At 36.2% G+C, this 27290-nt stretch overlaps 1 protein-coding gene across 3 annotated transcripts in view; it reads left to right on the top strand.

Annotated features, from left to right (window-relative positions):
- Positions 1–27290, top strand: part of NEK7 (NIMA related kinase 7) — a 165196-nt gene that overhangs the window by 81434 nt on the left and 56472 nt on the right. For all 3 annotated transcript variants that reach the window (XM_035010389.1, XM_035010390.1, XM_035010391.1), the window contains 3 exons: positions 10348–10488; positions 23658–23720; positions 25502–25612. In XM_035010389.1, coding sequence (XP_034866280.1) covers positions 10348–10488; positions 23658–23720; positions 25502–25612 — 315 coding nt within the window. The remainder of the gene's footprint in view (positions 1–10347; positions 10489–23657; positions 23721–25501; positions 25613–27290) is intronic.

Here is a 27290-nt window from a genome sequence, read left to right as displayed (position 1 = left end):
CTCAAAATGGATTAAGGGCCTTAATGTGAGGCCTGAAGCTATTAAAATCCTAGAAGAGAACACAGGCAGTAATTTCTCTGACATTAGGTATAGCAACATTTTTCTAGATATGTCTCCTGAGGAAAGGGAAACAAAAGCAAAAATAAACTATTGTGACTACATCAAAATAAAAAGCTTCTGCACAGCAAAGGAAATACCAACCAAAAGACAATCTACTTGAATGGAAACAGATATTTGCAAATGACATATCTGATAAAAGAGTATTGAAAATATATAAAGAACTTATACAATTCACCCATACCTGAGGGATACAGAAAGACCCCCCAAAAGTAATAATTCAGTTAAAAAATGGGCAGAAGACATGAACAGACATTTCTCCAAAGAAGACATACAGATGGCCAACAGACACATGAAAAGATGCTCAGCATCACTCATCATCAGGGAAATGCGAATCAAAACCACAAAACCTCACACCTGTCAAAATGGCTAAAATCAAAATCATAAACAACAAGAGTTGGCAAGAGCATGGGGAAATAGGAACCCTCTTGCACTGTTGGTAGGAATGCAAACTGTTGTTGCCAGTATGGAAGTTCCTCAAAAAATTAAAAATAGAATTACCCCATGATCCAGTAATCACACTACTGGGTATTTACCCAGAGGATACAAAAATGCTAATTTAATGGGAGTCATGCACCCCTATGTTTATTGTGGCATTATTTACGATAACCAAATTGTGGAAGCAACCTAAGTGCTCACTGGTAGATGAATGGATAAAGAAGAGGTGGTATATATGTACAATGGAATATTATTCAGTGATAAAAAGGAATGATGTCCTGCTATTTGCAACAACATGGATGGATTTAGAAAATGTAATGCTAAGTGAAATAAGTCAGAGAAAGACAAATACCATAGGATTTCAATCATATGTGGTTTTTAAGAAACAGAGAGGGGGGAAGACAAACAAAAAAACAGACTCCTAACTATAGATAACAAAAACAGATGGTTATCAGAGGGGAGGAGTGTGGGGGGATGGGTGAAATAAGTAAAGGGGATTAAGAGTAACTTATCTTGATGAGCACTGAGTAATATATGGAATTGTTGAATCACTGTTTTGTACATCTGAAATGAATAGAACATTGTATGTTAAGTACACTGGAATCAAAATTTTAAAAAATTGTCATTACATTTAGGATATCTTTATATTTTGTCTTCCTTTATATCATTATTATGTGAATATTATGACTTTTTCATGTGACTGTGGTTATGTTTCAAACAGCTTTCTCACTAAGTATTCATAAAGCAAATATTTCTTACATTTAGAACTTTTGATGAGGACCTCTTTTATCAGGCACATTTATATAGGATAAATTTAATTACACATCTTTTCTTTTTCTTTCCTGACTGGATCTCATTAAGTATAGATCAAAGGGATGTAGATCAAGGGAGAATAAGGGGATGGAGGAGGAGTTTCTAGGAGAGTTATGATAGGGTGTCCAGTAGAGGGTGTGGGGGATACCTGGAATCAACTAACACTAACTTCCAGAGCCAATAAATGGGTGAGATTGAACAGTGAATAAAATTGCCCAGAGTGAATGAGTAAAGTGAGAAGAGAAGGCTAGGGATAGTACCCTTGGAACACACCAGCATTTATCTGTAGAGTTGCTGGAAGGAAGCAGAAGGACTGGCTGTGTAGTGTGGTGGTTGAGAACATGAGCTCTGAAGACATTGTCTAGGATGAATTCTTGGATCTCCCACTTTCTAGCTATGTGATGGAGAGCAAGTTATTTAACATCTATAAAACTTAGTTATCAATAAATGAGAAGAATAATTATTTTTTACTCCATAGAGTTGATAGGGAGCTTTCTTTCAGTATGGTGCTTAGCACATAGCACTCATTAGTTGATGGTGATGATGACCATGTCCACCGTGACTATGATAGTGACAACTTTCTGCCAGTAATTACTCGGCCCACAGATTTCTCTGCCCACTGATTGTTTGTATAGCACGTTATAATCTTTATTACATTTTTATTGCCTATGTTCTGCCCAAACTGCCTCTCCTTTCACCTTGTTTATGCCAGTAAATGGCATCAAGATCCGTCTGTGTGCTCAAGCCAAAAATCTATGACTTATCCTTGATTTGTCCCTGTTCCTCACTTCTCATATTCAGTTCATCAGCAGTTCCTTTGACTATGTCAAGATCATATCCTGATTCCAGCTGCTGTCGTATCTCACTGTAATTCCCAGGTCAAGTCCATTACCTATGTCCAGACCCCCAGCTTCCACTCTAGCCTTACTCATCCTCCTCTCTAGTTCCTTTTCCACACAGCACTGTGAGTTACCTTTGTAAAAGGTATAGTAGATCAGAGCACAGTGCTTCCTGTGTAAACCTCAGACTCCTTACTCTAGCCATCAGAGTGCTATGTAATTTTGTCAGTGCTTACTTACCTCTTGAGCCTCATTCCTTACCATTGTCCCCCTTGACAGCCACACTGTACTTTTCACACCGTCATTCTTGAGACATTTTCTCCAGCTGTTCTTTCTGCTGCTTCCTTTCCTTGTGGTCTTTTAATTACTGTGTAAATTGTAAGGTCATCCCTGAATTACCCAATCTAAAATAACCATCCACTCATTTTCCATTATATATTTCTCTGCATAGTACTTAAGTATGTGGAATAAATATTAGAACTATTATGTATATGTTTAGTTTCTTTTTTTTGTTTTTGTATTATGTATTCATTTGTTTATATCCCGACCCCTGTTAATACTTGTGGAATAAATGAATAAACTTTAGAAAGCCTCTTCCCTTTATTTCTCCCTGTCTCTATCTCTGTGTTCTCTCAGTTAGAGACTTTTCCTTGCCATATTTAATTTTTCAAGGTATAGCTGGTGGTGCTCATGGGAGGAGTGGGAGAGATGGGAGTATCTTTGTCATTAATCAACTATTCTGCTCATGATAAGGTGGGAAAGATAGAATTTTTGGTTACATAATTTAGATAGAGTAATTATTATGCTAGGTAGTATAAATAATGATGATTAAATGATACAAATACTAGGGTCTTATAAATGTTTAACTAGATAATTAGTTATATTTGGTCACTCATTTTTCTTTTGCTATAATGAATTTCCCTCCTTTGATAAAAAGCCAGTTGTAATGATTAATGGCATATTGCTCAAACTGGTGCAAATCTCCAACACTTAGTATCTTTAGGAATTGGTTACCTTTGAAATAGTTCAAGAAATTTTAGGGAGATAATTGTTCAAACGTGAAAAAGCATGGGTCATTAGACTTTGCTGGCACATGTGGTGTTTTTTTGTGTTGTTGTTCTGTTTTTTTCTGTTTCCAGTGAGGTTTATAGGAAGTTTGTAGAAAATAATATTTGACAGAGCTGTGTTAAATATTGTTAAAAGGCTATTCTAGTTTTGAGTAATTTGGTGATGAGGAGTATCATTTTTGAGACCAGAGCATGAATTTTATTGCTAAGTAAAATTGAAGGGCATTTTGGAGTTTGTTACTCTTAAATTTTGGAGAAATCCAGTAACATTAATATATAATATAAAGCAATTTACTAACTTGCATAATTGGTAATATGAAAACGACCAGTAAGAGATAAATTTGCAATAACAATGAAGACCTTATTAATGATGTTAAATATTGTAATTAATACTGGCTTGTATATTAGATCATTGATAACAATACCACTAGGAATTATCAGGATATAATTTTCTCCCTGGGGAGTTTATTGAGTCCATGCTGTGACTCTTCTAATTTCCCGAGAGAGAATTGTCATCATAATGTTATCCTGAATTATCTTATTGCTCATTAAGTGTCCTTGCCTTCAAATTTAAAGCAAATTAAAGAAATTAATTTAGTCCTAGGAAATCATTGTTTAAAGAGTCTGCACTGTGAGAATAAGAACCACTGGTACAACAGAATGAATTTTATTTTAAAAAGAAAAATTTTATATGAAGGAAGCAGTAAACACAGACTGACATGTAGAAGTTAATCCCAATTAGTTAGCAAGATCTGGTGTTACATGATTAGAGTGCATTCAGATCAACAAGAGATGCATTAGTGAGAAACCAGAACATTTAAGGTGTTATATAAAGCTTGATTCACTCTAGGGTTTGATTTCTTAGTTGTTATCTATAATTCTGAATACTTATTTTATGTTTTTGGTATTTCAGAATACTTTTATAATATAACCTGTTAGTATATAGATTCATAAATGTTTTGAGGCTAAACATAATAATTTACCAGAAAAATGTAATATAAATGCTTCCAAGAACAGTTTTAATTATGCCCTTTAAGTCAAGAGTTACAGGTATCTTATGGTTAATAATTATGAGATAAAGTAACATTGAGAAACAACTTACATAGGCTTATACTTATGTTATCCATGTTAATTAGTTATGTTTTAAAACTTCTTCCAAAAATTAATCTGTTTGAAAATACTTCTGTGGGGTATGTAGTCTTTATTTCAGTAATTCTAGAAGATGCTGTGTACTGAATTAGCCATGCCCTTTCTCAGTTTTCTTTTGTCATGAAGCCAGGCAGTTTCAGACTCATAGGGTTTATGGGCTTTGACCCAGTTTGTCTCCTCTTTACTGTGCCTGCAGTTTTAAACTTCATTTTAAGCATGTTCTAACCAGATAACCAAATTGCAAACATGGTGGTTTTTTGTACTAAATGCCCTCCTCACAAAAATTATTAGAAGGACAGTGGGCAGAATAACTATAGTTAGATCCACTGTAGTGTCACCTAAGTAGCCTCATACCCAAGGGGTTAGGCTAGCTTCATTTGCGAATCAGGCAGATAATCCACATGATAAATGAGGTATCCCAGTTGGAAGGCAGAGCCCAGGGTTGGGTGATACTGAGAACTCCTAGTAAGTGTGCTCTTGGCATTGGGAAGTCCAGCAACAGATAGAGACAAACGAGAGGACATTAAAGGAGGCTTTTCAAACACAAGAGCCCTGTTACAAGAGTGAGTTGGTAGAACGTTGTCACTGCTGGTACTCTTGGGGAAGGGAAAGTCTTCTCTGATTCTGAGTACGTGCTCTGCGCTTGGCTCTGTCCTAGGTACTTTATAATCATAATCTCACTCAGACACAATTCTTTGGGTAGGCTTACACCTATTTTACAGAAGTAGGAAACAAGGTTTGGGTGGCTTGCCAGCTCACAAAGATACTGAGCATCAGAGCTGGGATTTGAGCCCATGTCTTACTGATTAACTCCAGAACCTCTGCCTTTTCTACGGGGCTCTTTGGGAACTCCGTGGATTCTTTTGTAATGCCATGCCTAGTCAGGCTTTGGAGCAAGATTGATTTGAAACACAATGTTTAGTGCTTCTTGTATCACTCTAACCCAGACTGTGGATTATTACCGAAGTGTCCTTTAATAGTGAGGAGTAAGGGAATTCTCTAGTTCACCTGTTGGGAAACTTAGAGGCAGAGACAATTGTCTTGTTTTGTGGGACAGAAGTTTTTTTGCACTGCGCTGTACTGCTTCTCTACCTGATTCTACTCAGAGCCTCTCAATAGTTATAATCGTGCAGTATGTATTTAAAGCCTTTTACTTCAAGTTCTTTCAGTTACATTCACTTATTTAGTAAATAGTTATTATCTAGTTCACGTCAAACTGCCTTCATGGCATCTGGATACAAAGATAAAACTTGGTTTCTGCCTTTGAGAAACTCAGTTATGTGGAGGGAAAAATACATATATGTAAACAAATAATTAAATCCAGTGAGATCCAGAGCCTAGCTCAGTGCCTGAGTTTGCACAGCTGTGTATAGACTTGAATGCCTGCTGTCAGTTGCTACGGAAGCACAGAGGCATGAGCTGGTCGAGCTGCCCACAAGCCGAAGATGATTCCTTAGAAGGCTGGCAGTGGAATCTCAAAGATGAGTTGTGGTTTGCCAGGTGTGAAGAGCAAAGTTATTTAGAAGGCGTGGGGACAAGCACATGCTTTGCATGGAGAGGCCAAAGCTCATGGCGCACTTGGGGAACACTTGGTTTGGCTGGTGGATGAGGCCCAGGCTCGGTATAAAAATTACGTGGCCCTCTGTCTTAGGGAAGGCATTATTATCTTTATTTCAGTGGAAGAAACAGAGGAGGTTTTTTTGTTTTTATAAAAATTTAAGATCCTTTAAGTGACTCATATCAAATCCAAAAGCCATTTTGTGCAGCTCAGAAAAATATCCTGGTCATTAAGGGACTGTAGGAGACAGATGCAGTTTATACACCAAATTGCAACCAGGGAAAAAGCAATTTAAGTGATTTTATTTGGTCCATATTTCATACTGATTTGAATCTCATTATTTTGCTGGGTTATTTATTCCCAATATAATTCAAATGCTAAGTTTAAAAAAAATATGGGGAATTGGACATCATTCAAAAAAGAATATATCTCTTTCCTAAAAATAGTTCTTTACTTGAGTGGGCACTCATTTGATGATATCATCTTTTTATTTAAAGCATCTAATACAGTGCTACCTACAATAGGATATAATTCATGAAAATGAGGTATGGCATTGAATACAATATAATAGAATCATTACTGAAGTATATGTATCACCTGTCTGATGATCTCCTAAAGGAGATCTCCTACTACACAAGCTTATTTTTATACAAATTGCAGTGTGGCAAAGAGACCCAGGGGTAGTTGGAGATGTGCAGCTATGCTCCTTCTCATGTCAGCTCTCCATGTCTACACTGGGTGACAGGACATGGGAGCAGATGAGACAAGCTGTCACTCACCCACACTGCCCTTTGAAGAAAGGCCATAGGGGGAAAAAGGTGCCGCAAATGGGCTGTGAAGTTTACATACACTGCCCACTGTTAAACAGATTACGTCTAATGAAGTGTCTAATGCTCAGGCCATATCAACCTAATCCTTGGTGGCAGTTCATCCCTCAACTGCCAGAAAACACCGCCCTCTGGCCCTCTCTCGCCACTCTGGCCGCCAAGCATAGGGAGGTGCCCAGTCTTAATAAACCAAGACGGTGTGTGATCTGACATGCAAATGTAGGTCATTGCATATGTAAATGTGTGATTACAAACCTGCATGCCAAAACACATTAGTGAGACTTTGCTCTCAGCATGCGGTTGTCACACTGTCTTAGCAGTTCACGCTAATATTTGTCAGTTATTGTGTAGACAGAAGATGGAATTCCCAGTCAAATTTAAAATATATGGATTGTATGATAGTGTTCCTAATGATGAAGTTGTATTTTACTGTTGAGATTGGTAAATTTTCATCAGGAGAAAAAATGGTATGTACATCTATAGCAGAAGAAGGAGTTCTCTTTCTTTGATGTTGCAGACTATCCTAGTGTGTCAATATTTAAAGAAAAAATTTCTTAGGAAAGCATAGCAGTTAAAAAAAATCTCTCCTCTTTAAATGAAACTTTTATTTACAGTTAAAAAACTAAGAAAAGTTGCCTCTATCTATTGACTATATCTAAGAAGTGGTACTTTAAGTTTCCTTTCTTAAATAGGTACCATGTTGTCACAGTGGCACTTAATTACAAATTAATCTCAGTGACTACAAAAAGAAATCTTATAAATGAACAGCATGTCTGGTTGTCTCCCTGTATTTGATAATTTAATTTTTCTTATTATGGTGTATATTTTTGTTTTAATTCTTAACATGTTTTTATTTCTGCTTTTTAAAATCAAAAGATCTGAAATTGAAAATATTTATGAATCATCATGTAGGATCCCATAATATTGGATCATATTGTAGATGATTTTGTTTAGTAAGCGTGGTAGGATAGCAAAGGCTATACTTGGGAATCAACTAGACATAGGTTTGGTTTGATGACATGTATAGGATTGTCATCAGAATTGAATTAGATGGCATATAAAGTCCTAATATATAGGAATTGTTAAGTTGTAGGTACGAAAATGGAACCTTCTATTATTATAGAAGGTAGTTGCTACTGTTATTCTATTATACCAGTTATTGTATTATATTTATGAAATGGATTTGTGAAATTTCTTATATTCTGGTTATTTTGCATGTATTAAAGGAAGAATGGTATTTTTCTGGACAATAATTTGGACTTCCAGAGAAAGAAAATCAGTGTACAGCAACAGAAATCATTGCTACTTTTTTCTCTTTTTGTGAAACATTGTATTTGAATTACAGTGAAACTTTAGCAAGATTTTAGAGTTTTTGCTAGCATGATAGATGTAGTAAAATCAACAATATTGAAAATATTGGGGTTAATGTAGAGTACTACCCATATGTCAAAATAGCCTTCTGCATAAGTCATGGGGTCATCAGTCTTAACAGAGGTTTATTTGAAGGACTAAGAGTTTAAGTTCAATTTAGTGTGTTTACCAACTAGTGCTGTCTTTGATTGCATTAATAGGCATTTAATGTTCAGTCTCATTAGAGGGTGCACTAGTCAGACCCCACAAGAATGTCATGTGTACTCCAAGTTGGCTCAGAGAATAGAGGAGGTCCAGAAGGATGCGAAGAGAATGGTGAAGACTTAGAAGCGTATCCTTACCAATAATCCAGGCACCTCGAAAAGCCTGTGCATATTTAGCCAAAAAAGAGAAGATATAAGGGCATTTGATAGCTACACTAGACTCTTTTGTTATAGTTTGTTATATAGGTGGAGGTGCTGGAATAGATCGTGAGTGTCCTCAGGAGCTTAAAAGGCAGTGTTTCTTGGGTACGTGTTGTAACTTCAGCAACAGACAGTGGCTGACTGTAGTGGGTATTCAGTTAATGTTTACCATGTGACTGACTTAATGACTGAAAGAGTCCGTGAATAAACAAATAAACAAAAGGACTAGTGAATGGATAAAATGTATAAGGAGTTGGGCTTTGTCTCAAAATAGGAATGACAGTTGTACTCCCTTCCCAATACCCTGTAATTATTTCTCTCATAGCAGTTAAGAGCCTCTTCCATATATTTGGGTAAAGCTCTTTCAGAGCAGACAGCATTTCTGGTTCATCTCTTTTTCTTACACAGTAAGTACTAAAAAGTGTTAGTTAAAAGAAGTGACTTTTTTTTTTCATGAGTAACAGCAAAGTATTGTTTAAAAATGTAATTATGGGGGTGCCTGGGTGGCTGAGTCCATTAAGTGTCTGCCTTCGGCTCAGGTCATGATCCCAGGGTCCTGGGATCGAGTCCCACATCGGGCTTCTTCCTCAGCGGGGAGCCTGCTTCTCCCTCTGCCTGCCGCTCCCCCCCTCTTGTGTGATCTCTTTCTGTCAAGTAAATAAATAAAATCTTTTAAATTAAAAAAAATGTAAGTATGTACTAAGTGAAAGAAGCTAATCTGAAAAGGCCACAGACTGAATGACTTCCACTATATGACATTCTGGAAAAAGCAAAGCTATGGAGACTGTAAAAAAAGATCAGTTGCTGCCCGGAAGGTGGGGGGTGGGGGGTGTTAACTTGGGGAGGGAGGGATGAATAGAAGATGCAGAGAGGATTTTAGGGCCCTGAATATACACTGTATGATCCTATAATGATGGATATATGTCATTTATACATTTGTCCAAAGCCATAGAATGTACAACACCAAGGGTGATCCCTAATGTAAAACTAGGAACTTTGGGTAATAATGATGTGTCAGTGTAGGTTCATGAATTGTAACAAAAGTACCATTATGGTGGGGGATGGGGCAAGCCATGCATATATGGGGCAAGGGCTTCCTCACAGTTTTGCTGTGAACCCACTGCTCTAAAAAAACGTCTTAAAAAAAAATAATGATGTGGTGGTGTATTCCCTGCCACTGGAAATGTTCTTCGTAGAAGTTAAATAACTCTCAAGAAGTTCAGAAGATTTTCATACATTAGTTGGCAGGTTGGACTAAGTGTGTGTGTGTGTGTGTGTGTGTGTGTGTTTACACACATTCTATTTCAAGTTAAAGATTCTTTGAAAAAGAAAACAAATATCAAAGGAGTACTAGATTGAGTGGGAGAAGTTTATATTCTATGAAGATAATTTTATAGAGTTCCTATCTAAAATTTCAAAATCTTCCTCATTCCCTGATATTTCATGTCCTTCTTCCTTGATTTATTTTATTTTTAGCCCTTCCTATCTCACATACTGTATATATATTTTTCATGTTTACCCTGTTTGTTATTTTTCTTCCCTGCCAGAATTTTTCTTTTGAGGGTAGGGATTATCATCTGTTTAGTTTGCTACTGTATTCCCAGTATATAGAACAGTGCCTAGCATGAATGGCTCAATATAATATTTGTTGAATAGAATAGATGTCTGCAGGCTACCATAGGTATCACCTACTTATGTGAAAACAATCAATGATTGTGTGAATATTGTGTGATTGAAAACTTATTCTGACTTTTTTAATTACAGAAGGCTTTACGACCGGATATGGGCTATAATACATTAGCCAACTTTCGAATAGAAAAGAAAATTGGTCGCGGGCAATTTAGTGAAGTTTATAGAGCAGCCTGTCTCTTGGATGGAGTACCAGTAGCTTTAAAAAAAGTGCAGGTAAGATGATTTTACTTATGTAAATCAATGTAAAATTATACTATATGAATAATAGAGGAAAGTATGTCCTGAATGATTAGATAATGACAGTCTTAAGTTGAGAATGAATAAAAATTAGAAAGAAATAATAGAAAGGAATAAAAATTATACTTTAAAAGCTTGGATTGAGTGTAGTACACAGTGGAAATTAGTTTTTAGTTTTAGTATTACTTCTAGGCTTTAAAAATTTAGCTGGTTTTGCTCACCCAGATTTAGTAGTGACTGGAATGATCCTAGAAAAGCTTTTACAACTCTAGATTTTAAGAGGCAGATTTGAGTTCTCACCACTTGCTCCTCACTGGACAGGTAACTCTCAGCTGCAGCTATAGGCCTCACAACAGGAAAATAGACTTTACAAAATGTATTGCCTAGAGTTAGTAAGTGGCAGTCAAGGTTAGGATGGGTTATTAAATTAATGTGGAGAACCACACTGGAAATAAATGAAGGAACAATGAAGTTAACTTTATTTACTGGAAAATTAAAAAAAGAATGAAGTCGATTGATTAAATCAGAGGATTGATGACCTGTTTGAAATTTCCATCTTGTATCTGTATCATTCTAGAATCAGCTTTGCTCTCCAATCCTGACTTTTCTTTTGTTTCCCTCAGATTCATTTATCTTGTTCTGGCTCCTCTTACCAAGTCCTACCCTAACCCTAGTGGACTAGTCCCACTGAGCTACCCTGCAGTGTACTTGCAACGGCCCTGAAAGTTTCATTTGCCCTAGTGAGTCTAGAAAGTCTAATTTCACTTGCCCTCTGGTCTAGAAAGTACTTGTTTTTCTGTCTCAGAGTATGTTTGACATCACACAGTATTGCTTCCCGTTTTTCAGATAAGGTAGTTATTGTTCACACCTGCCCACAGACTTCCTATTTTAGTCTGCAACCTGATATCATTTCTCTGTAGTGACCTGTGAGACCAAAGTTCCCTCAGTTTTTTTTTTGTGTGTGACTTCTTAAAGGATCAGTGTACTTACAATAACCATTACAGAGATGAACAGTTTTCACTCACCTTTTTAAGGAAATATTAAATGTTTATAAAAGACATTATGCCCTTGTATCCACCCCCCCCAGCTTAAGAAATAAAACATTAAAAATTTTTTTATTTATATCTACCACTACCTTCCCTCAGAGGGAACCATGTCTGGAATTCTGTGTTTAACATTCCCACATCTGTGTAAATTTCTAAATAAATCTGTTGTTTCCTTTGCATTTTTGGAGCTTTACGTCAGTGTCATCACGTGTTGGTGGATGTGGCTGTACATTAACCTTTCCACTGCTGTATCGTATTCAGTTGCTCTTGTTACGTGTTGCTTGCTGTTTGGATTGTTTATAAGTTGTTTACTATTGTAAGTGGTATTGCTGTGCTAGTCTTATGTGTCTTGCAAGCATCTCATGTGACATGCAAGCATTTCTCTTTTGTCTGGGCCTAAGAATGGAAATGATGAACCACAGGGGATGTGCATGGTTGGTTCGACAAGTTTAAGAGCAAGTTATTTTCCATAGTTGCACCGGTTGACTTTCTCACCAGCAGCATATAAGAGTAGCAGTCTTCTCTCATTTAATATGCCACTTACAGCTTAAGAAAATATAATATAGAATGCAGATATTAATGTTCATGAAGCAGATGACTTTTGGAAGGATGATTCCCTTACAAAAGAACTCTGCTCCATTTTTCAAATGTATTTATGAAATTTCTACTCTGCATTACTAGGCACTGAGGGGAATAAAAAGGAAGCTAGTCATATTATTCCTGCATTTGAGAGGAAAAAGAGTCTTTGTAGAACAATTAAATGTTAAGCCTTGTGGCATGGATTCCTGATTTAAATAGGAGTTTACAGAATGTAGATGTCATTTTGAGCCGTTGGTGGAATCGGAACATAGGTTGGAGAAATGCTTGCATGTCACATGAGAGTCAGTGTGAGACCAGATTCTGGAGAGCACTGAAGCCAGGAACAGGAATTTGAAGAATAGGAAAGTAAGGATTCACTATGGATCCTCGAGTAGAGTAATAATCCTCAAAATTCATTCTTTTTTTTTTTTTTTTAAAGATTTTATTTATTTATTTGACAGAGAAAGACACAGCGAGAGAGGGAACACAAACGGGGAGTGGGAGAGGGAGAAGCAGACTCCCTGCCGAGCAGGGAGCCCGATGCGGGACTCGATCCCAGGACTCCAGGATCATGACCTGAGCCGAAGGCAGTCGCTTAACCAACTGAGCCACCCAGGCGCCCAAAATTCATTCTTTTAAAAGTAAAATTACAAACCAAGCACACAGAACGGACTAGAAAGAAGTCAGCTGCTTATTGGCCGCAGGTGGCGAATGCCAGAGGATAGATGGATTGAGAAATTACTTGGAGGTCTGCAGGCTTCTCAGCTTCCTTCTCCACCTTCCAACTGATTCTGAGTGTAGAGAAAGAGACAGGGCTCCATTCCATCTGAATTTTTCTTCCTTTTGATTGGAAATTTGAAAGGATGTGAGTTAATTTGGGCAATCCTATTTCCATTCAGTATCTGATGCCCTTCTAACTGCTCCCATTTTGCACTGTGATAAGCCTCAGATAACCGTCTCCTGCTGTGTGGAGTCAGTTTGTCCTCATGGATTAGACCGTTCTTCTCTGCTTTATAAAGTTTAATATTGTGGCATCTTCCAGTTTAAATGTAGCTTCTTTATAGAAGAGAGAGATGTTGTAAAGATATTCATAGCTTATTTAATTAGGGAATGGTGTCTTAAACCTTCGTGAGGAGAAATGTGTTTGCATTTCAGATATGTTATTGATTTTTGTGATGTATTACACTTGTGCTGAACAATGAATCCTGTGCTTCTTCTTCCTTAAAAAAAAAAAAAAAATCTCTGTAGCTTAAAATGAAAATGTTTAAAAATATTGTTAACCAGACTGTCTTCCTTTCTGAAGAACCTTAGCCCTTCTTCAAAAAATTCATAAAGAATCAAATACTGGATTTCCTCATGCATCTTGTTTCTTGTCTGAAGATCTGTATTACTGTTCCCGGCTCTTCTGGAATCTTTCCTGAATACTGTGCTTGGGTTCATCGGTTGAAGTGCTGCTTTTACAGTTCATTTGTCTGCTTACATATCATTAAGGAGATACCTTAGAATTACCATCCAGATTCCTCAGCTTAGTTTTCAAGGCATTTCTTGACTTTGTCCCACACCATCAAATTTCATTTTTTCAAGACCTTTAAAAAAAAAAAAGTGTCCTAAGTTCTAGTGACTTTCCTATAGGTTTGCCTGTTAGCTGTGTGTGAAAAAAAGAGTGTGTGTCCTGAATGCATGATCTCATAAAGAGATCTGAGAGCCTACAGTATATAGCAACATTAACCAATCTTTTCGAAAATGTACCCACATCTTGTCATGATTCGTTTTCCAAAATTAAGATGGTGCTTTAACTGATGTGACATTTTTGAAATCCCCTGAACCACTTTTGCTTCTGTCTCTCCCTGTTTCCCTTCTTTGACACTTCCCTTCTTACTGCTCATTCACTCATTCCACCTCGTGTTAATAATATGGATCACCTTATGTTCAGTGGTCAGTGTGGAAGGCTTTGGGAATACTAAGGTAAACAAATAACAGGACTCATGGGATTCCAATAGAAGTGCAACAGAGACACGTCTGAAATCACAAGATAGGCACTGTAATGAGAGCAGTCTCCAGGAACATGGGTGAGAGGGAGATTGGGATAAGTCTTCACAAAGGATGTGATCTGGGTCTCAGAAGCTCAATTCTTTGTGTTGGAAGACTGTCAAAGAATTGTTTTGATCTGGTACATGTAATCGCTATTTTATTATGCTTAGTTCATTGATTAGAGCTCTGTAATTAGAATTGATTTTTAATTTATCAGTCTTATGACATGGTACTATAATATGAATTTTGGGTCTCACTATGTCTCAATTCTTTGATCTTTGTTACCCTAATTTTCTGGTAGTAGGTGAAATATTTTGATCTTTAGTTTTCTTTGCCTAGTCTTAAATTATATGTCCAGATAATACTGTTTTCCTATGGAACATTCATTATCAGAGACATTTATTAGAATGGAAAAAAGTACTTTTGTATAGTACTAACAAAGACAAGGTGATAATGTATTTTGTTCAAATTCACCCTTTTGATACACAGGTTATCTCAAAACAACTTTCTGAAGGGACAAATATTCTTTGATGTTTATTCCTTTACTTCTTTTTGATTATTGTAATAAAACATTCATCAAGAAAATCACTTTTTAAAGTATATTGAGTTTAACTTGCTTTTTTTTAACATATGTTGATTTTAGTTTCTAGATTCTGCATGTATTCCTGTATTAGAAATTGGGATTGCATGCATTTAGAAATTTGTGAGCAATGATAGCTTCTTCCATAATACATACAGATTAGAATACATTCATAATCTCTACAACTGTATATCCAGTCTCTATTTCAGTGTTCACTGTGATTACTGAATTCATCCTGCAGTTTTTATCAGCTTCATTATTTAATCTTTATAGATTTCCTTTCCTTAGACCTTCCTATAGTTATTTGGACAAATGAAAAGTAGGAAGCACTTGTAAGAATAATCTATACATTATGTATATATTTTTTAATTGGAGAATAATTTAGTAATTGATGTTAGTTTGTTTAGGAGACATAGACTTTTATCTTTAAAATGAAAGCTTCTTAATTTTATTTATTGTACTTGCAATTTTATTTTAGGCATTTCTTAGGCATATAAGAAATGGAGAAAATTTTTAGTTTTATTGAAGGTCTAGAGAATAGGACATTTTAGTTAACAACATTTTAGGGTTATAATGAATTACCACACATGGCATAAATAGATTATCAACATTAAAATATTTAAGTGAGACAAAGGACATCGATGAAATAATTTAGTCCTTTGTCCTTTTTTGATGTTTCACATTGTTTTTTTCTTTAGCATCTTATGGTGCCTCAGGGTTGTTATTATGCTAATACAAGTTTTGATTATGTGGGTTTATCTTAAAAATTTTAAATGGTGAATTCTTCTAGTGGCCAAGCTCAGTGAATAAATATAGTTGAAGTAACTTTTTATTTATGCTGTTGAAGATTTTTGATATGCTCATTTAATATTTACTGAGGACCTACTGTGTGGCAGACAGTGTACTGGACACTGAGATACAACAATTGAATTCAACATTTTTGGTGGGGGGAATAGACAGTAAGTCCAATAATTATAGCCAAGAAGGAAGTGGCTATCATGTGACAAGAGAGACAGGTTGGGTGGGGTGGGGGGAGGACTTTTTAGATCTAGTATTTAAAAATAGCAAAGGCTTCTCTGCAGATGTGAAATTTAAGCTGAAGTGGAGGAAAAGGAGTCAGCCGTCTCAACAGCAGGAAGAAGAGGATTCCAGGTATAGAGAACAGCCTTGAACAATAGGATTGACATAGAATTTACTAAAAACACATTGCTGTGACCCCCATAAATGGAGTGAGGAAGAGAAGTAACATGGGGTTACCCAGAATTTGAGAGTTTTGCTTGTAGGCCATGAGGAGAGGTCTATATACTATTTATGTGTTATACGTTGTTCTAAGGGTAATGAATAGCTATTGGAGGAGCTTAAGCAGGTGATGATAAAGTCTGATGTATTTTTTAAAGACTGCACAGACTGTTTTGTAGAACATGGATTCACCCTCTTCAGCACACAGCAGTAATAAGACCAAACATTATTAATTGAAAAATGTTTAGCTATTAAATAAATAATGTTATTGTCAATATAAACAAAAATTACAAAATAAGAGATTTCTAAAACTTTGTAAACATTAAAGCTATAAAAGAATGTATAAAAGCAAATAGAGTCATATGATAGCTTTCACATAGGAGGCAAGTTTTAAGAGGTAGTGCGTTTGACCTTTTTTCCACAAATAGTTCTTTAGTTCTTGTTCTTTAGATGAATCTTGCTTTTCCTTCGACATTTACTCTTTCCTCACAACCCTCTCCAATGTCATATGCTTCTCCTTCCTGACTTGCAGTACAGTGGAATCGTCTTCATTAGGGTTGCTTTCCCTGCCACTTCAGACCACATTCTACACCCAACCATCTGTCATTCCTCCATCTTTGAAACTAGTGTCATCAAGTTAAATGCTTTCTTCCCATCTTGGTCCATTGTCTGCCTGTCTAAAGTACTTTTCCTTCCTTTCTTTTTTAATGTTTTTAGCCCCTTGCTCTCATTTTTCCTCCGCCCATTGCTTGGTACTATGTTGACTCTCTTGAGACCAGGCCTCATAGTTTCTCACATGCCTCACTCCATGGTACTCAGCTCTCTCAGTCCATCATCAGGACATACCCTACACCCTACACTTTACTGATTCTACCTCAAACTCTCAAAATTCCCTCTCTGATTAAATTCCCAATTCTCTCCTATTCCCTCTTTCTTTCTTTTTTTTTTCTCCTATTCCCTCTTTCTAGTGAAACTTGTTCTTTGACCTCATCTTGATTACCAGGGACACACTATTCCATATTCTCTAGACCTCTTATTTAAGGTCTGATTTCAAAAGTTGTTCACTTTGTTGGACCTTTGTCAGTGATTTGAGCAATGCAGATGCCTCTACTTTAGAATCTCTCCCTGTGTTGCTAATCCCCAGTCATGGTTAATCTCCACTGTGTATTTCTTCATTTCTGTATTCAAATGTAATCGTTCCGTGTCCAATAGCACAGAAGGGTTCAGGGTATGTCTTGGAGTTCTTGTTGTAGTTTCCTTGGACGTGCACTCTCTTACACTTCCCACTTGCATATATTTTAACAACAGTATAAAAAGAACCCCAAATCAGCAGATATGTGGTTATAATGTCCACAGTGGAAGTTAAAAACTACTACCTGGAAGCCTCAGCCTCTACCAGAATGCATTCACGTTCAAAGGAGAAGGCCATCTCCTCTTTGACAGAAACAGTCTTTGTGTCCATTGTGTTTTCACAATCACATAACTGTTCTGATTCTTCTTCTCTTAACTCTACCTGTGCTCTGGAAGGAGTATTCCTTTTCTGTTTTCCTTTGAGACATTTTCGCCATTTGCCCGTTTCTCCCACATCAGCCTCCCATCTCTGCTTATGATGTCATCATCTGACTTTCTCACAGACGCCACTATACAACCTATTGCTTCAGCACCTGCCTGCAGCTTCTGAAGGCTTGCCTCTTGTGTTTTCTGGGATTCCATGTGCTTGATTCTCCTCCCTCGCTGGTATCCCTCTTCTGTGACCTTCAATCACTTCTCTTTTCCGTCCCCTTGAATCACTCCTCTTTTCCTTACTCTTTTTGGGTTATGTCTCACAGTTTTAATTTTGGATCTTTTGCTTCTCTCTAGCCACATTCTCACTCACAGCTTCCAATATACCTCTGTAGGGTGGCTTCTTAATCGGTAGAAGCCCTGACTAAGCTTTGCTGAGCTTTAAGCGCTCATAAAATCTAAACGAAAGTGCATTTCCTATGATAATTTTTAGAGATTTTTTTCCTTTTTTCTTTTTTTTTAATTACAGGGAAGCCTATTGAACAGGGCTCCCTGATGTACTTGGAAGTCAGATTACCTCTAGCCTGTTGAGTTAAAAGGCATTTCCTTGGAAACAAAAGTTTTTTAAAAGTTAAAGAATAATGAATGCCACACACTGATACCTGGCTCCAACCCATCATTTGCCAGGACCTTAAGGAATCCACAAGAAAGAAATCGAGGCCTGTCTTGTCATTTGCAGTTCAGACATGATCTATTAAGAGAGGAAGGCGGACAGAAGCTAGATTGCAGGCCTTGGCGTTGTAAAGGGAGCAAGGTTTCTGGCACTCATGTAGAACTTTCCTGTACTCACCTTGCTTAAGTTCTGCCCCCCAGCCCACTCCAGCCCAATCTTTCCACCCTTTAGAGTGCCTCTGGATTTAGTCAGTAGAAGTGCTGGTGGTAGAGACTTTAGTTATTTGGACGTAACTCTTTCAGTGATTGTGATTTATATCTAGAAGATATCACAGCCCTTCTGCTATGGATTTTCCACCCCCCTCACCCATCCTCTATCCCTTCAAATAAAAAAGAGAGGCTCTATAAGGGAAAGTCTGCCTACCAGTCAGCAAGTAGGAGAACCAGAAATTTGCAGGCTGGTAGCAAAAACATTTTTTAAAGCTCCTCCCCCTCACTCCAACAATGGTTAGGGGACCGTCTCTCCAGGCACTGGTCAGTTGGAATAAAGGGATGAAAGCATCATTTGGGCACCGGGTCAAGAGGGGCAAGAACACTGGGATGAAGAATGGCATAATCCAGGGGGGACTGAGGTTTGTCACATGGAATACAGGGACTCAATTTAGGGACAAGTTGCTCAGTTCATCTATTCTGGCTCTATAAAGCTGGGGAGGCCCAGGAGATAATTTGGTTAAGATTTTCATTTCAAACTTTCTAGTATACATTTTTAAGTACTATCATTTCTACATTTTAAGTGTTTTTTTCTTCTAACAGACTGACCTATGCCTTTTCAAGGACATTTCCTTAAAGGCCTCTTTTTCCTCTTAAAGATATCCTTTCAGTTTCATTAGTCATGAGTAATTTTTTGGAAGAATTTAGAGATGACAAAAGGAAACTTTTAAAATGATTCAGAAAGTACCAAGAACTTATTAGCCAACACTTGCCTAAATGCTGTTATTAACTTTGCTCTTACCAAGTATACAGTAAGGTTAAAGACCCAAAGAAACTTTGGTAGAGCCCAGAAAGATGCCTTCTGAAGATAAGCTTGTAAATATTCTAAGAAAAATATTTTTACAAAATCCAAATTTTTTTTTCCTTATGTGTTGTCTTTTCTTGCTCATGAAATCAGTCTTGAATCTGTGTCTGGGAATGATTTAATCTAAAGATCCAGTTTTTATTTTGTCTTAACTTGCTCGCTAAGAACAAAAGATAAGGTACTGCTAATTCCAAATTAAATGTATTTATAAATGTATTTGGTTCAGAATTTAGTTTTGCCTCAAATGTGCCAGCAGTACTTATCTCTCAGTAACAAAGGAGAGATTTTGCTATTACTGAGAATTCAGTTAAAAATAAAAGTTAATTTGTAATACTAAATTACTTAAGTTGAGTTAGATTTTTTAAAAAAGATTTTATTTATTTATTCGAGAGAGAAAGCACGAGCAAAAGAGTGAGAGTATGAGCTCGGGGAGCAGAGGGAGAAGCAGAAGCTGACTCCCTGCTGAGCAAGGAACCTAATGCAGGGCTTGGTCCCAGGACCCTGGGATCATGACCTGAGCTGAAGGCAGACACTTAACCAACTGAGCCACCCGGGCACCCCGGAAATTCATGATTTCTATGGAGCACACTTCTATCTTAGTATTTTGTGTCTAGTTAGGGTTTCCTAAAGCTCTTGTACACATCTTTTTCTCATCTCATTCACTAGCTTTTGCTTTTTAAATACTTTTCCCATCATAGAGACATTGATTATTGGGAGATTAAATTTATACATGTCTCCAAGTTTGTGATTTTCTTCATTTTAGTCACTAGTACCAGAATTATCCTTTCTTTTTCTCCTTAAAAAGTTTTCAGGAATTCCTTCAAGGTGAAAGACATTTAAAATTTTGTACTTCCCTGCATTTCTTTGAATTATCTCAAGTCCATTGTGACTAGTAGGTCCTGAGAATAGCATCAACATTCATGAGTTGGAGGGAATCTGTTATTTCTCTTGCCACTTTGATTTTTAAGCATAAATTGTGTGTGTGTGTGTGTATTTCAAAACTGTAACTAATATCAAGCTCAAAATTTTGTTTACATTAATATTTGTTATTATTTAACATATTACATTAGTAATGTCAGTTTTTCCAGCATCATTTGGCAATTTGGGGAATGAGCGGCTTTTCTATATGAAATTGCTAGGTGTAAGACTTACTCCTTTAAAGTAATGATCTTTTGATTTTACTTATTTCTGTAAGAAATCTTTCTGAAGTGTATTATACTTTCCTGCATATATAAAGTCTGCATATATAATCCCTGCCAGCCATACTCCACCTTGTTGAGGTTCTAACATCACTTTGTACAAGCAGTACTTTTTAGATTGTGTGTTCGTGTCCTGTGTTCCAGTCTTCATTCTGCATCTGACAGCATGCAAGCTTGTTTTCTTATTTGTATCTATAATAAAATCTAATAACAAGTTGACAGCGTGGTTTTATGAATAAAAGAAAGCAAGAACATGGACAAGTTATGTTATTTATGTTAATCATCTCCGTATAGAATAAAACTGTGATGCTCTTGAAGAGGTTTGTGTTTACATGAGGTTTTTCCTTCAGTAGATAGTGTTACACTGTTTGTGCTTTAGTGCTGGTCATTGCTGTTCTTTTTTTTACCCCTACAATTAGTATCCATTTGTAGCTAATATATTACCAAAGTTTGATATATATGAGGGCTTGCTGTTTGCAAAAAATTTCTTAGTAGATACTTTATGTAACATTTGTGATGGTGATTTGTCACTCATAGCCCTTTCTTTCTTTCTTCCTTTCTTTCCTTCTTTCCTTCCTTCCTCATTCTGTTCTGAAATCATAGTAGTCAATGCAAGTTGATTATGGTCAAATTGGTTGGAAGTACTACTAATGGGGAAAAGTGAAGCCACGCTCTCTAATACATGTACTAGCACACACATTTCCTTTTCTAGTATTTGAATGAAGTGGGAGGAAATTTGATGCCACCTTGTTTATCTCACTTTCTTTGTAAACCAGTAAAGGGAGGGGCGCCTGGGTGGCTTAGTTGAGTGTGGGTCCAACTCTTGGTTTCGGCTTAGGTCGTGATCTCGGGGTCTTGGGATCGAGCCCTGCATCAGGTTCCATGTTCAGCTGGGAGTCTGCTTGAGATTCTCTCTCTCCTTCTGCCCCTCCCCCCTTTCACACATACCCATGTACTCTCGCTCTCTCAAATAAATGAATAAATCAATCAATCAATCAATCAATCAATCAATCTTTTTTTTAAGCCCGTTAAATAGGATAGGATTCTGTATTTTTTTCAAATCTTAACGTTATGCAGTTCTCAGCTGTTTCACATTAAAACTTGAAAAACAAATGATACTCAAAATTTTCATTAGAAAATTAAATAAATAAATAAAATAAAGTTGAAGACTGCATAGAAATAGGAGGAGTATTTTGCTGTAGTGTTAGGTGAAAACGCATATACCATATTGCACCCTGCTGCTATTTTCACTTTCTGACACACATACATTTGTACAAGAAATGGAAGGGAGTGAGCAAACGCTAAAATTCTTTTTTTTTTTTTTAAGCTAGAGTTCTTTAAGGAAGTGAGTTAGTGGATTTTTTTTGTTTAAAAATTTTATTTATACTTTTCTTATTTTTTTTAATAAGGGGAGGATTAGAACTACATCTATGTTTGGATATTAAGAATGTTATCGAGCAAAAGTTGCATATTACAGATTGTAATTATATCCCCATGTTCTGTATTTCCTTTTATGCCTTAGGTATCTGTTGTTTCCGGCTAGAAGATTTTACAATTTCTTCAAAGTTCAGCTTTACCCACTCCTCACATGGGGATTCCTTCTTTAGATTTCTCATACTGCACTTTGTGCATACATGTATCTTAGTACTTATTAGCTAGTTGTATATGTGTTAGACTTCACAACAGCCTGGGACATTGAAGAAAATGCAGACTCTGGAGCTAGAATGATCTGGATCCAAGTCTTTGTTCTGTCACTTACTAATTTTATGACCATAAGCATATGTTTAGCTTCTCTGAGCCTGAGTCCTCATTCTAAATTGGAGCCAGTACTACCTACTTTATAAGAATATGGGGAAGATTATAGCAACATCTGTATGTAAAGAGGCTACACCCTCTGGTGGGTGTTCAGTAATTTCTTCTCGAGTCAAAAAGACTTGGATCATGCCCTCCTTTCAAGTTACACAGCTACTTTTCCTGGAACATATTGGCTGTCTGAATCAGAAAGACTTGGTGAATTGATGACTATAAATGTCATTAAAGTTGTTGTGTGACTAGGGTTTTAATCAGTTCATAGTAGTGACTTATCTAGATATTTTCTATAATATTTAGCATATTGATTTTTTATTTATTGTTTATTTTCTATACATTGAATTGTTTTCAGAGACATCCTAAATATCCTTTTGATTAAATTATCTTTTTTTTTAAAATATTTTTCACATTAGACCAATATTTCTCAACCTTTTCTTCATTATCACCCTAAGGAACCTTCTTAGATATTTTTTTCCTAATTACCCCGCTCCCTTATGAAATTTTAATTCCACAGATAAGACTATATCTGTTTATATGTTGTATGTGTATCTGTGCTTTATCCTTAATAAGGGTGAGACTCTCTCTCTCCTCTTTCCAAAGAACCAGTTTTTATCTCCTTGAAGTGCTATCATCCCTGTCAAGGTGTACATTAGACCTTTTAGACATGATTTGATTGTATAGATAATGGTTCAGAGCTTGGGATATAGTTGGATAACTCTGAGAGTGAATTCTGGCTGCTCCATTAATTAGCTATGTGACCTTTTGTCAGTTTCTTAAGCTTTCTAAACCTGCTTTGTCTCATCTGTAAAATGGGAATACTAATGTTGTTGTCTTCCTAAGGATTAAATGACAATTAAATGAGGTAGTTAATGCAATATGTTTAGCACATATTAATTGTTAAATATGTATTAACTCTCATTTTATTATATTATGACCACAGTATCCATTCTGTTTCATTTGAACCTAAGACTTGAAATATCTAGCAGTTCTTTTTTTCTCATTTTTTAAAAAGATTTTATTTATTTATTTGAGAGAGAAAAAGCTGGAGTAGGGGTAGGGGCAGAGGGAGAGGGAGAAGCAGGCTTCTCACTGAGCAGGGAGCCCAACCTAGAGCTCAATCCCAGGACCCCTAGATCATGACCTGAGCTGAAGGCAGACATTTAACTTACTGAGCCACCCAGGAGTCCCTCTTTTCTCATTTTTAATACTGACTGCCTTTGGAAGGAAAAATGTAAACTCTAGAGGTAACATGAGATAAAATACCTATAGTTCTTCATAGCTCCTAAAAAGCTAATTGAGAAGAAAATTTCTTAGTATGTGTATAACTATTTGTAAACTATTATAATGCATTTACATGGTGTCTTGAACCATAGATTATTATTTTATTAAATAATTCTGGATTCTCTTTTTAGATATTTGATTTAATGGATGCCAAAGCACGTGCTGATTGTATCAAAGAAATAGATCTCCTTAAGGTAAATAAATGAACTATTGACTATTTTGAATATAGATGAGCATGTTGATAAAAGTGATTTATGAAAATATTACACTTACAAGCAAAAAGATTTTTAAAACTTATGTCACACTTTTTTTTTCTTTTAAAGATTTTATTTATTTTTTGACAGACAGAGACACAGCGAGAGAGGGAACACAAGCAGGGGGAGTGGGAGAGGGAGAAGCAGGCCTCCCGCCGAGCAGGGAGCCCGATGCGGGGCTCGATCCCAGGACCCTGGGATCATGACCTGAGCCGAAGGCAGACGCTTAACGACTGAGCCACCCAGGCGCCCCTGTCAGACTGGTTTTAAGCAACATTATACAAATATGTATCTCAGTATATGGAAGAATGTAGTTATTTTTTGAATTCATTGTAAAATAATTTAATCAGGTCATTTGGTAGGATTAGCTCCCCTCCCCTGCCTTTCAAACTAGGAAATAGATAAAATTGGCAAAGAACATTGAAGAAATTTTTTTCTTGACTGTCCCAATTAGACATATTCTAAAGCTTAAGTAACATAAATGAATATTAGTATTATCTCAAGATGTAATATATTGAGAATGTGGACTGATCCAAATGGGCACATGCTTTTTATATTATTTCTGTATCTTTTTTCCAGATTTAGAAAGGCTGATGTAAAGAGTATGTCAGAATTAGCTTTTCAGTTTTTCATCCACTCAAAGAATATGACTGAAATTTCAGTTATCTCTGCACTGCTTTTATTCTAGTAAAATTTCCTTTGAGGAGTGTTGTAGCTTATGTTATATTTTTAACTGTTAGATAAGACTTAGATGTTTTATATGCCGTACATTTTTGTTTGTGCCTAAAATGAATCCAATTTATCAAAAAAAGATAAGAGTAAGATCAAAGTGAACCATGTTTTCCATCTGTTCTGTTAGTTGTAGTTATTTCCTGGGCCATGAAGTAACTGCTTTAAAAATATATATAAATAGCTATTAGAGAAATAATATATTATCATAGAATATGTAGAAGAAAAATCTTTAAGTAGAAAGAAAAGAAGAAAATCATGTATATACCCTCTGGGAGAATTCTTGAATAATTTTCTTTGAGAAACTATTTGTCTTATGTTAACTTGTTTAAAGATTGAACAGAAAGCAAATTGTACAAAAGGATTGTCAGTGTGTAGAGACTGATGCATATATTTCTATAAGGTGAAATTTTTCTTAGGATCACTTAACGCATCAACCCCATAGGTAAACTCAGTATGTTTTATAATATTTGATGTAAAAGCTGTGTTTAGGTAGAATATATGTTTAGGTAGAATATGTCCTTTCATTTTGTTTTGTTTTAAACCACTGGCTGCAGTTATATGAGGATCAGGCCACCTTCAAAATAGGAGTAAAAGGAATACTTTATTTACCATTGAGTGCCCTTAATGACAGTTCCCATTTTGAAGAATATAATTTTTAGCAATTGGTGCTGTAATTCTGCCATTCATTTATGTTAATATATTTATTGGACATAGCAATACATACTTTAAAAAAATTTAACTGTAATTTACTCTATTTCTAATAGAGAGTATTAAAATAAAATTAATTTGTATCTGGTATTTCAATACTTGTTTTAAAATTCACTAAAGAAAAATACACTGTCATGTTAAGATTTCTGTAACTTAAAAATGAAACGCAGTAACTAAGTTTATTTTTAAGTTAAGAAACTGTAAGTGATTCCTGGGAATTTACAATAAGAAAACTTTCTGGTGTCTGTTTTTGTGTGTGTGTGTGTGTTTTTTTCCATCAGCAACTCAACCATCCAAATGTAATTAAATATTATGCATCATTCATTGAAGATAATGAACTTAACATAGTTTTGGAATTAGCTGATGCTGGTGATCTGTCCAGAATGATAAAGGTAAGGTTTTGTTTTGCTTTTTTTAAACTAAGTATTTATTTTTTTCTGATAGAATTGCTCTCTAAACATATAGGTATATTAGATATTTTAAAGACCTCGGTGAAATGCTTTAAAATATGGTAGATATGTAATGAATGATAGACAGTAGTGATAATTATGATTATGAAACTGGTTTACTTGGTAAAGCTCACTCTGTTCAGCTGAGATGTGTGGACACTGAAACCAACTTGGAAATAGACCAACAGATTTGTCTTCTATAAGCTGAAGGTCAAATTTTGCAACTTGATTTTTCTGAGCAGACCACCCTTGATCCTGTATCTCTGGACATCAGGCAGAGGGGGACAGAAAGAGATTCTAGAGAATCCTGACCTGTTTCTGGGAGGGATTCATCAAAGAATAAAGTGGGCTTTGCATTCAGACCTTGCACATCAAACCCTAATTCAACCACTTTAAAGTTTATTTAACTTTCTTTTCCAACAGCATATTAATTGGGTTTAAGTTCAGCTACAAGTTATAGAAACCCCCAAATTAGAGTGTTCTAAAAACTGCTTGTCCTTAGGTTACTTCTGTGTATGACAGTTTCTCAAAAACAAAATAATAATAGAACCTACTTCATAGGATTGTTGTAAATGATTAATTATTTGACATTTATTAAGACCTAAGACCTGTCTCACACATAATAAGGCTATGCAAATGGAAGCTACTGATATATTATTATTGTTACTAATTATATTTCTCTGTTACATAAAATTCTGGAGCTGATATGCCAGCTCTGATCTATCAAATTCTCAGAAACCAAGCCTATTTGCAGCTGATCAAGTCACCTCTCTGAGGCAGGAAGGGACAGAGGGCACTTGGTGGCTGTATCTTGAGGCACGTTCCTGGATACTGCCACACAACATTCTTAGCTTCATCACTTCGGCCAGAATTTAGTCTTATGAACATGTGTAGCTGCAAGGGAGGCTGGAATATATAGTCATCATTTGGCTGGTCATGTGCCATCTGAACTTCTGTTACTCAGGAAGACATGTTGAACAGGGTGGAAATCAGTGAAGACCAACTAAATGAGAAAAGCAAGGCTCTTTACTCTGAGCTTCCTATAGCAAGGGAGTCAAGCATTGTCATTAACATTTTGACAGAGATTCACAGGCAGGCAGAGGAATAGGAAATCTTTATAATGGGAAAAATAAGCCTTTAGGTATGACCTGATTAGAGGCTGTTGGCACGAAGAAGCTTTACATGAGCTGCTTAGAAGTGGGGCATCTCACCTGGCTTTTTCTGATTGGTCCTAAGTTGGACCAATTAGGGAAGCTGTCGGGTATTCATCAAGTTCTGGGCATTTGGGGCTGATTGATACAGAGTTATTGCTTAGCTTCTTAGATTGTTGCTAGAGATGGCAGTCTGGCTTCCTGCACACCAGACATGGTGGGCTGGCATCCTGGGTCGTTTGTTATGGATAAAAGTTTGGTTTTCTGGTCAGGTTGCTGAAGGTTGTGGATCAAAGTTCTGTTTTTATATGATCTGGGCATTGTCTGTAAATTCAGTCTCTCAACAGATACAGGAGCACAACTAGTAATCTCTGCTACATGGAGTTATTGTAAGGCGTTCTTAAAAACAACATTACATGCTATATGCATTACCATATTTACTGTTTAAAAGGATTCTGGGGCTAAATTTG

Source organism: Mirounga leonina, unplaced genomic scaffold, assembly GCF_011800145.1.
Source record: "Mirounga leonina isolate KUSES-001 unplaced genomic scaffold, KU_Mleo_1.0 Mir_154, whole genome shotgun sequence".
NCBI lineage: Eukaryota > Metazoa > Chordata > Mammalia > Carnivora > Phocidae > Mirounga > Mirounga leonina.
This window is presented reverse-complemented; position numbering and strand designations above follow the sequence as displayed.